The sequence below is a fragment of the Choloepus didactylus genome, chromosome 2, assembly GCF_015220235.1.
Source record: "Choloepus didactylus isolate mChoDid1 chromosome 2, mChoDid1.pri, whole genome shotgun sequence".
Taxonomy (NCBI): Eukaryota; Metazoa; Chordata; class Mammalia; order Pilosa; family Megalonychidae; genus Choloepus; species Choloepus didactylus.
In genome coordinates, this window is record NC_051308.1 from 85,470,548 (window position 1) to 85,482,630 (window position 12,083).

The following is a 12,083-nucleotide window of genomic DNA, read 5'->3' on the forward strand; positions in this document are numbered from 1 at the left end:
TATTGTGTTATGCTCAGTATCCTTTTAATTTATCAGAGTCTTTCAGATGAATATTCTTGTACTGGATAGTCTTCACAGCCTTCCTGTGAACTTATAGTAATGAAAAGCAACCTATTTTTTAAAGCCAATAATCACAAAAGTAAACAGTCATTGTGTAATTTTTTAAAAAAAAACACATTCCCTTTAAACACATACAAACTTTTAATTTCAGTCTCAGAGACACTCTAGGAACTCTTACCTGGGGTCTGCATTGTGTGAAGTTTCTGGGGGTCACTAACATGATCTTTCCGGCATGTCAGTCAGGAATTCGAAACACCGTGTACCAGACTCGCCTGTGCTCGTGTGCTCTCGCTCTCGCTCTGTGCCTCAGACAGTTTGGAATGCAGAAAAGCCAGAGCCAACGTCAGTCAAACTCAATCCCCTTTTTTTCAGTTCTCTGGCAAGAGAACACTAAACAATAGGCACCCTTCCTTACTCGCTCACTCACTGTGTCGCTCTCTGGGTGCAGGCAGCCTACTGTGGGAGAAGCAATGTGGTTTACCAAGCTAGATAATTCATTTTGTCATTCCATGTGGTGGATGGGTGGATATGTGCATCTGTGTATTTTAAGAAGTGATTTTTTTAAGCAATTTACTTCAAAGTGTATCCCATTTTAGGAACAGAAAACTTAAGCAAATTTCAGAGATTGTTATTTTGAATGTTGCTTTGCTGGATTGAAAGTTAAATTTTTCAAAGTACAGAAGCCTATTAACCAACACACATTACTATCTTAAACTACCTTATTAAGCAGATGCCTTTAACTTATCACAATGAAAGATCTTAAATTTAGAAAAGAAACAAAGTTTTCATTTCCCAAAACTCATCATTCAGGTCTTAAGTTAGAACTTAATTAAAAAAAAATAATAAAAATTAATTTTACAAACTGAGTGCCTCTACGAAACTAATTTTCTACATGTGATGAAATTATAGATAACATCACTGCTTTCACTTATCATTTTAGTTTGTTTTAAAATCAAACATATTTCTAGTTTCTTTCCCCCCTTTATTCTAAAAAGGGAAGGGAGGTCAATATAATCTTCGTTATTGATATGATGACTTAACACATTATACAGCTGCTCAGCTGCTGAGGTTAGCATGTGAGGACTGATCAATTAAAAAACTCACAGTTTGAATCACAGCAGAGTCCACTGCTACTGTGGGCTGTGGAACTGATCACACATGAGAACACAGTACCGATCTGTTACCTACCACTTAACAGACAGTTGACGGAAACACATATGCAATAGATATAATTATATACAAATCTCACACTCTCTAGATAAACAAATATACATAGCTATATCATTAATTGCCTTTTGTAATTGACCTTAAACTAGTGCAAAGTACACTGAAATTATTTTTACTTGTTATTTCTCAGAGTAATTCTAAGAAGTTGGCTATGATTTCCATAATTCTACCCAGAAGGGGCTGCCTGCCACAAAGGACCATGAGTTTCCTAACTTTTTCCATGCAGGTTAAACATTGATGAATATGTTGAAGAGCCACAGTACTCAAACTATGCTACTGAGCAACACTGGTATTCTGATTGTAAAATAGAATAATGGCTATCTTTCCCAAATGACAAAAAAAGTTCATTTCTCAAGCATGAGTTTTTCTTCTTAAATATTTTTTAAAATTTCAGAATCTACTACTGATTCTACTACTACTACTGATGTTTAATGTACAACTTTCCCACCAGAGTGTAAAGTAGATGGTGCAGGAACTTTATCTTGTTTACAGCTTATCTCCAGAGCTTAGAACAATGCCTAGCATTAGTAGGTGCTTAATAAATGATGGACGGATGGATGGGCAAATGAATATATCCCACTCATCAAACTTTTTGCATGTGTTTAGACTTAGAGTACTTTAGAATAACTTGAGAGCAGGACCCATAGCATATCCATTTTTTCTGATACTGGAGCCTAGTACTGTGTATGTCATGTGGTGAAACAAGTAACTCATCTTTGACTTACACAGCTTCAAGTCACTAACTGAAGTGAATAGAATTACATAGCAAGGGAAGATAGTCATTTAGTATTTACTCAATTAGGGCCTACTTGCAATAGGTTGAACCCTGATCTGTAGAAGCTGTTTCTATGAGTAATTTTCACTGCCTCACTGTCTCACTAACTAGGAACCCATGGTCATGTGCCGGGTTGTCACAGCTTGGGAAATGTAGCTTCTGAGGGAGAGACTGCAGAGACAGATAAAATCTCTATCTCCCACAACAGGGAGTCCTCCGAGAAGCTGGGGAAGCATGAGTAATTGCTTCATCTTTTAGCCGTTAGTTCAAGCCAGAAAGTGGCTGAAATCCATGTCCACACAGAAAATCCCTCATTGCTTAGGAACAGCCTCACAGAGTTTAATGAAGTTTTGTACTGATTATTGGCTCATAGAATTAGAACACTCACACAATTAGAACCCTCAGTTGAGCACCAAATATGTCCATTTTGGATAGGTGAGGCCACTTAGGTAATTTTATTTCTGCAAATCATTATTAAGTTGTAATTACTTGGTTTTACATTTCTCCCCTGTATAGGGAGTTGGGAAGGGCTGTCTTGACTAATCCATCTTACATAGTCATGACCCAATACTGAATTTAATAAATATTAGTATTAGGTTAAGCTATAAGAAAATGCCACTTTTGTAAATAAAAAATGGTCAAATATTAGCAATGATCAAATGAATAAGATTCAAGTGTTGAATGAATGACTGTACTAGAAGATTTTTAAGGCCTCTTCCAGTTTTGGAATCTCATGACCTTTTACTTCACACATGAATGACAGCATCAATCAATTTCAGTGTTTGGTTACCAGCTTGTCAAACTATGGTCCTACTATTATACACTAACATAGTACCCTGTTCTTGTCCTTGCAATTTATCACAATTATAATTTAGTTATTCATTTATTAGACATCTATCTGCTCCCATCCTGATGAATGTAAACTCCATAGTAGCAGGAACTATAGTTGCCTTGTTCACTGTTCTATCCTCAGTGATAAAGGATAAAGGATAGTTTGGCACATAGTAACTGCTCATAAAATATCTGTTGAGTAAACAGATGGCTTAAAAATAGATTTAAGTAGAGGCGGGGCAAGATGGCGGAGTGGTGAGGAGCAGAATTTCCTCTCTTCCCTAGAGCAGCTGGCAATTACCCAAGAACTATATGAAACAGTGTTTTCGGGGTCTCCAGTAACCAGTCACACATTGGACACAAGTTTGGAATTGGAGGAAAAGCTGAGATTGCAGTGAACATTGTTAAGTTCCCCAGACCAGGGGTCTGGCGCCCCTCCCCACCCAGACCTCACAGACTGTCTTGCTGCCGGCTCCCTGAAAGGGGGGAAAAAAAAACCAAAAAACAGCAATCTGCTGAGGGCAAGGAGGGAGGCTCAACCCAGCCTCAACTGCAGAATTAATTAACAAATTAATTAACTAACTTTGGGAGCTGGGGTGCTAAAGAAGGGCTGGGCTCTGAGAAGTGGGGGCACGTAAAAGCAGGCACCCATTCCAGACTCCAAAAACGCCATTTTTTTTTCCCCTACATTTTGTCCCTTCTGGCTTCTCACTGATCCCTTATCTTTTTGCATTTCAATAGCCCCCGCAGGGGTGGAACTGAAGAGGTTGGAGAGTAATTATCAGACAATAGCCCAAAGCATATCTTTAAATGCTCTATTCTGACACTGACAAAACTTCCAGGCTGGGGAAAGACTTTTAAAAGAGAATCTTTTTTTTTTTTTTCCTTTTTTCTTTTTCTTGATTTCTTTTCTACTTTTTTTTTTTTTTTAATCTAAAAGTAATACATGTGGTTATTTTCTATCGGAAAGCCCAGGTTGAGGGACTAGGCTGGGGCTTGGGGGAGACAGAGTACCCACAGTGTCTTTGAATTCCATATTCACTACTGAAGGCCTCCACCCCGTCTTTAATTGGCAACTCAGGCTAACCAAGGAATCTACCTGGAGAGGCCCCAAAGAGGAGAGAGGAGAAGGGAATAGTGCTCCTGAGAGACAACTGGAATTCTGAGGATTGGGAGAGTGGAGGGAGGTCCAGCTCAACTGGCAGTCCTCCTTCTGGGAACTCAGACCCCAGGGGCTGGAATTCAGATTCCAGCTTCAGTCAGCCACGCCCCTGACAGGATCAGAGTCACCAGGAAAACTAAAGGCTCCATACCTCCTTACACTGGTGGGGGACCTGCGGGCTGGCCAGTGCCACCTGCTGGACAGGAGAGGAAAAGCACCAATTCTAAAGGCCTCATAGGAGGCTCTCATTCTCAGGAAAACTCCATACCCTCCCAATGAGACCTGGGCCTCACTAGACTGGGAAAATCTGACTAGGGTCAACCATATCTGAGGAGACCCACTCACAAAAAGGTTACATAGAGGCAGAGCAAGAAACAGAAAAAACAAGAGGGGAAAAATTCTGATCAACTAAATAGAACCTAAGTTAGAGGTCTAGAATAAGTTGAACTGAATAACAGAGGACAGAAAACAAAGCCAACCAACAAGAAAACCACTAGGTAAAAGACAGAAAACAAGCTCCAAAATAAACTAATCAAGAGAATCAGATGACTAGACAACTTAAGATAACAAGCCATACCAGGAAACACGAAAACACGGACCAGCCAAAGGAACAAACCAATAGCTCAGCTGAGACACAGGAGTGGAGGCAACTAATGCTAAATAAATTTGATGAAATGAAGGAAGATATAGCAAAAGAGCTGAAGGATATAAAGAAGACACTGGATGACCATAAAGAAGAATTCATAAACTTAAAAAAACAAATGGCAGAACTCATGGGAATGAAGGCCACAATGGAGGAGATGAAAAACACAATGGAGGGACACAACAGTAGATTGAACAGGCAGAAGAAAGGATCAGTGAACTGGAAGACAGGTCATTCGAATTCATACACACAAAAGAACAGATGGTAAAAAAATGGAAAAATATGAGCAGGGTCTTAGGGAGCTGAGTGACAACATGAAACACAAATATACGTGTTATGGGTATCCCAGAAGGAGAAGAGAGGGAAAAGGGGCAGAAAGAGTAATAGAAGACATATTCACTGAAAATTTCCCAACTCTTATAAAAGACAGAAAATTAGAGATTCAAGAAGTACAACGTACCCCAAATAGAATAGATCCCAATAGACCTACTCCAAGACACTTACTGGTCAGATTGTCCAATGTCAAAGACAAAGAGAGGATTCTGAAAGCAGCAAGAGAAAAGCAATCCATCACATACAAGGGAAGGTCAATAAGACTATGTACAGATTTCTCTGCAGAAACCATGGAGGCAAGAAGACAGTGGCATGATATATTTAAGATACTGAAAGAGAAAAACTGCCAACCAAGAATTCTATATCCAGCAAAACTTTCCTTCAAAAATGAGGGAGAGATTAAAACATTTTCAGACAAACAGACACTGAGAGAGTTTGTGAATAAGAGACCGGCACTACAAGAAATACTAAAGGGAGTGCTACAGGCTGATAGGAAAAGACAGGAGAGAGAGAGTTGGAGAAGAGTGCAGAAATGAAGATTATCAGGAAAGGTAAAAGGAGAGGAAAAAATAAGATATGACATATAAATTCCAAAAAACAAAATGGTAGTAGAAAGTACTGCCCTTACAGTAATAACACTAAATGTAAATGGATTAAACTCCCCAATAAAAAGACACAGACTGGCAGAATGGATTAAAAAACAGGACCCATCTATATGCTGTCTACAAGAAACTCACTTTAGACACAAGGACAAACATAGACTGAAAATGAAAGGTTGGAAAAAGATATTTCATGCAAACAACAACCAGAAAAAAGCGGGAGTAGCTATATTAATATCAGACAAGTTAGACTTCAAAAGCAAAACAATTAAAAGAGACAAAGAAGGACACTATATATTAATAAAAGGGTCAATTCATCAAGAAAGCATAACAGTCATAAATATTTATGCACCAAACCAGAATGCCCCAAAATTCATGAGGCAAACACTGCGATCACTGAAAGGAGAAATAGATACCTCTACAATAATAGTTGGAGACTTCAATACACCACTCTCATCAATGGATAGAACATCTACACAGAGGATCACTAAAGAAACAGAGATGTTGAATTGTATGATAAATGAACTAGACTTGACAGACATTTATAGAACACTACATCCAACAACAGCAGGATACACTTTTTTCTCAAGTGCTCATGGAACATTCTCTAGGATAGACCACATGTTGGGTCACAAAGCAAGTCTCAACAAATTTAAAAATATTGATATTATACAAAACACTTTCTCAGACCACAATGGAATGAAGTTGGAAATAATAAAAGGCAGAAGGTCATAAAATTCACAAACATATGGAGGCTAAACAACACCCTCTTAGAAAACCAGTGGGTAAAGGAAGAAATTACAAGAGAAATTAGTAAATACCTCGAGGCAAATGACAATGAAAACACAACTTATCAAAACTTATGGGATGCAGCAAAGGTGGTGCTGAGAGGGAAATTTATTGCCCTAAATGACTATATTAAAAGAGAAGAGAGAGCAAAAATTGAAGAGTTAACTGCTCACCTGGAGGAATTAGAGAAAGAACAGCAAACTAACCCCAAAGCAAGCAGAAGGGAAGAAATAACAAAGATTAGAGCAGAAATAAATGCAATTGAGAACAGGAAAACAATAGAGAGAATCAACAAAACCAGAAGTTGGTTCTTTGAGAAAATCAATAAAATCGATGGACCACTGGCTAGGCTAACAAAAAAAAAGAGAGAGCAGATGCAAATAAATGCAATCAGAAATGGGAAAGGAAACTACCCTGCAGAAATTAAGGAGATAATGAGAAGATACTATGAGCAACTATATGCTAATAAACTAGACAACTTCCTAGAAAAGCATAAACAACCAACATTAACTCAAGAAGAAATAGATGACCTCAACAAACCAATCACAAGTAAAGAGATTGAGTCAGTCATCAAAAAGCTCCCAAAAAGGAAAAGCCCAGGACCAGATGGTTTCACATGTGAATTCTACCAAGCATTCAAGAATGAATTAGTACCAATCCTGCTCAATCTCTTCAAAAAAATTGAAGAAGAGGGAAAGCTACCTAACTCTTTCTATGAAGCCATCATCACCCTAATACCAAAACCAGGCAAAGATACTACAAAAAAAGAAAATTATAGACCAATTTCTTTAATGAATATAGACGCAAAAATCCTCAACAAAATACTCGCAAATTGAATCCAGCAGCACATTAAAAGAATTATACACCACGACCAGGTGGGATTTATTCCAGGTATGCAAGGCTGGTTCAACACAAGAAAATCAATTAATGTAATACACCACATCAATAAATCAAAGCTAAGAACCACATGATCATCTCGATTGATGCAGAAAAGGCATTTGACAAAATTCAACATCCTTTCCTGATGAAAACACTTCAAAGGATAGGAATAGAAGGGAACTTTTTCAATATGATAAAGGCAATATATGAAAAACCCACAGCTAACATCACACTCAATGGGGAGAGACTGAAAGCTTTTCCTCTAAGATCAGGAACAAGACAGGGATGCCCACTATCACCATTGTTATTCAACATTGTGCTGGAAGTTCTAGCTAGAGCAATTAGGCAAGAAAAAGAAATAAAAGGCATCCAAATTGGAGAGGAAGAAGTAAAACTCACTATTTGCAGATAACATGACTCTATATGTAGGAAATCCAGAAAAATCTACAGCAAAACTACTAGAACTAGTCAATGAATACAGCAAAGTAGCAGGCTACAAGATCAACATGCAAAAATCTGTAGTGTTCCTATACACAAGTAATGTGCAACAAGAGGAGGAAATCAAGAAAAAAATCCCATTTACAATAGCAACCAAAAGAATCAAGTATTTAGGAATAAACTTAACCAAGGACACAAAAGACCTTTACATAGAAAACTATAAGAAACTGCTAAAAGAAATTGAACAAGACCTGAAAAAATGGAAGAACATACCATGTTCATGGATTGGAAGACTAAATATAGTTAAGATGGCAATTTTACCTAAACTGATTTACAGATTCAATGCAATACCAATTCAAATCCCAACAACTTAGTTTACAGAAATAGAAAAACCAATAACTAAATTTATTTGGAAGGGTAAGGTGCCCCGAATAGCCAAAAATGTCTTGAGAAAGAGGAATGAAGTGGGAGGTCTCACACTACCTGACTTTGAAGCATATTACAAAGCTACAGTGCTGAAAACAGCATGATACTGGCATAAGGACAGATATACTGATCAATAGAATCGAACTGAGTGTTCAGAAGTAGACCCTACATCTATGGACAACTGATCTTTGATAAGGCAGTGAAGCCGAAGCAACTGGGAAAGAGCAGCCTGTTCAATAAATGGTGTTTGGAGAACTGGATATCCATTTCCAAAAGAATGAAAGAGGATGTCCATCTCACACCTTATACCAAAATTAACTCAAAGTGGATCAAAGACCTAAACATTAGCACCAAGACCATAAAACTCTTAGAAAAAAATGTAGGGCAATATCTTAAAGATCTTGTGAAAGGACATGGTTTCTTAGACCTCACACCCAAGGCACGAACAACCGAAGAACAAATAGACAAATGGGATCTCCTCAAAATTAAACACTTCTGTACATCAAAGGACTTTTTCAGAAAAGTCAAAAGGCAACCTACACAATGGGAGATGATATTTGGAAACCACATATGAGATAAGGGTTTAATATCCCAAATATATAAAGGAATCCTGCATCTCAATAACAGAAAGACAAACAATCCAATTAAAAATGGGCAACAGACATGAACAGACATTTTTCTGAAGAGGAAATACAAATGGCTCAAAAGCATATGAAAAAATGCTCAACTTCACTGGCTATTAAGGAAATGCAAATCAAAACCACAATGAGATATCATCTCACACCTACCAGAATGGCCATTATCCAAAAAACAGAAAATGACAAGTGCTAGAGAGGATGTGGAGAAAGAGGCACAATTATTCATTGTTGGTGGGAATGTAGAATGGTGCAACCACTCTGGAAGACAGTATGGAGGTTCCTCAGGAAGCTAAATAGATTTGCCATATGACCCAGCTATTCCATTGCTGGGTATATACTCAGAGGAACTGAAACTTAAGACACAAACAGACATTTGTAAACCAATGTTTATTGCAGCATTATTCACAATTGCCAAGAGATGGAAACAGCCCAAATGTCCATCAAAGGACGAGTGGATAAACAAACTGTGGTATATACACATGATGGAATATTATGCAGCTGTAAGACAGAACAAAGACATGGATCATGTAATAATGTGGATGAACCTTGAGGACATTATGTTGAGTGAAGTTAGCCAGAAACAAAAGAACAGATTCTGTATGGTCTCACTAATATGAACAGACATTAATGAACAAACTTTGGGAGTTAAAAGCTGACAACACAGGCGACCAGGAGATAGAAAGAGGGCAGAGATCAGCCATTTGATGCTGAAGGACTACAGAATGTTTAGGATTGATTGCATAGATCCAGAAATAGATAGCATAATACTGTGTGATGGTAGCACGGTATTGTAAGTACACTGAACAAAGATGTCTGTGAGTAAAGCTGAAATGGTGGGATAGGAGAATGTATGACACCAGAGGTAAAGATAGATGATAAAGACTGGGACTGTATAACGTGGCAAAAACTGGAGTGGCCAATGACTGTTACTAAATATACAAATATAAAAATGTTTTTGCATGTGGGAAAGCAAATGAATGTCAACCATGTAGAAATTTGAAAAAGGGATGGTATTCAGGAAAAAACATAATCAAAGCAAACTGGAGTCTATGGTCAACAGTAACATTGTAATATACCTCCATTAAATGTAACAAAGGCAATATGCCAATGCTAAATGTATATGAGAGGGGGATATAGGGGAGTAATATGGGATTCTTGGTAGTGGTGTTATTTGCTGTCCTTAGTAGTATATTGTATTGTATGACATGTTATTTTTCTTTTTATCATTTTTCTTATTGCTAAAAAAAAAAAAACAATTTTTCTTGTAGTAATCAGTATGTTCAAGAGCTGATTGTGGTGATAAATGTACAACTTTATGATGATACCATGACAACTGATTGTACACTGTGGATAAATGTATGGTATGTGAATAAACTCTATAAAATTGTAGGAAAATATATATATAGGAGTAAAAGTGTTGGAGAAAACATGGTGAGAGGGATGATGCCTCACCAATATGGACTAACTACAATGTGTAAACTCAGAATTGAATCTTAGAACATAGCCTAACGTGGACACAATAATTGTAATAGTCCCTAGATTGTAAGCTCTTACAGCAGTTAACTCTATCCCTGAATTGTAAGGCCTATCTAAACTTTGAGATGCTGATCCCCTAGCGTATACCTGATTGGTCTCTGGAACAATGCATATCTCTGAGACACCTGAAACTCAGAGCTAGCTGAGCTGGCAGATATGAATGTCAGTATTAGTGCATACACCCACTGTCAAAAAAAAAAAAAAAAAAAAAAAGCTGAAAAAGAGCCCAGACTTCAATTAGTGATATGAATGAAGCAGGTCTGGTTAAGACCAGGGCAAGCCAGGCCAAAGGATAAAGTTGAAACTGATTGTGTTTTAAAACTTCAACTTTCATATGAGACCAAGGGAATAGATATCTATTTGGTACAGGATCTAATTTTTAAACAGTACAACTCTACAGTCGATTTGTTCAAACACCACAATTGCATGGAACTTTGAATAGGAAGTGAGATACGGTAGGTTAGTATAGGCTGGAGTGAAATAGTGACACATCCTAGAGTAATTTGGGCAGATAATAAAAAATATATTACAGCCTCCCCCTCCCCAGCCCCGAGGATCTGGGGGAAGGTGCGGATGTGTTGGACATCCTCACCTGGACTGTGTTGATGTTGTCACAAACATTGGGACTGGCGGTTTGATGTGCTGAGTCCTGAGCATGGGACTTGCCCTTATGAAGCTCATTACCACAAAGGAGAGTCTAAAGTTGTATGTGATGCCTAAGAGTCTCCCCCTGAGTACCTCTTTGTTGCTCAGATGTGGCCCTCTCTCTCTCTAACTGAGCCATCTGGACAGGTGAACTCGCTGCCCTCCCCCCTACGTGGGACCCGACTTCCAGGGGTGTAAACCTCCCTGGCAATGCAGAATATGACTCCCGGGGATGAATGTGGACCCGGCATCGTGGGACTGAGAGTATCTTCTTGACCAAAAGGGGATGCAAAATGAGACGAAATAGTTCAGTGGCTGAGAGATTCCAAATGGAGTCGAGAGGTCACTCTGGTGGACATTCTTATGCACTATATAGATAACACCTCTTAGGCTTTAATGTATTGGAATAGCTAGAAGTAAATACCTGAAACTACCAAACTCCAACCCAGCAGTCTGGACTCCTGAAGACAATTATATAATAATGTAGATTACAAGGGGTGACAGTGTGATTGTGAAGACCTTGTGGATCACACCCCCTTTATCTAGTGTATGGATGAGTAGAGGAATGGGGATAAAAACTAAAGACAAAGGGTGGGATGGGGGGATGATTTGGGTGTCTTTTTTCACTTTTATTTTTATTCTTGTTCTGGTTCTTTCTGATGTAAGGAAAATGTTCAGAGATAGATTGTGGTGATGAATGCATAACATGTTATCATACTGTGGACAGTGGACTGTATATCATGGATGATTGTATGGTGTGTGAATGTATTTCAATAAAACTGAATTTAATAAAAAAAATAGATTTAAGTAGATTCCTGAAGTCTATATTTAAATGAGATTAAAAATACAGTATCAATGAATGTTGGTTGTTTCCAAAAGGGTAGCAGAATTTTTTTTCTAGTTATAAATCAATCAATAGCATATTTTGATTTGTTTGAAAAATGTGAATGGCATATTTTCCCCTACTACCAAAAGAAAAGGTAATATTAAGGAATTTTGACTTTGTACAGGTATTAAAGTCAATACGCCAGTTACTAAGAAACCATGAAACCATAAATGCATGATTTTGGAAAATCAAAAGGCAAAAAATGATAAGCTTATT

General features: G+C 37.8%; 1 protein-coding gene across 6 annotated transcripts in view; it reads right to left on the bottom strand.

The window, feature by feature from the left end:
- RASAL2 (RAS protein activator like 2) overlaps window positions 1-12,083 on the bottom strand; it is a 531,908-nt gene that overhangs the window by 181,255 nt on the left and 338,570 nt on the right. Inside the window, exon 1 of one of the 6 annotated variants that reach the window (XM_037825277.1) lies at window positions 239-584. The exons of the other annotated variants lie outside the window; for them this stretch is intronic. Coding sequence (XP_037681205.1) covers window positions 239-251 — 13 coding nt within the window. The 5' untranslated portion in view covers window positions 252-584. Of the gene's footprint in view, window positions 1-238; window positions 585-12,083 lie in introns of those variants that run through there. 6 annotated transcript variants of the gene reach the window in all.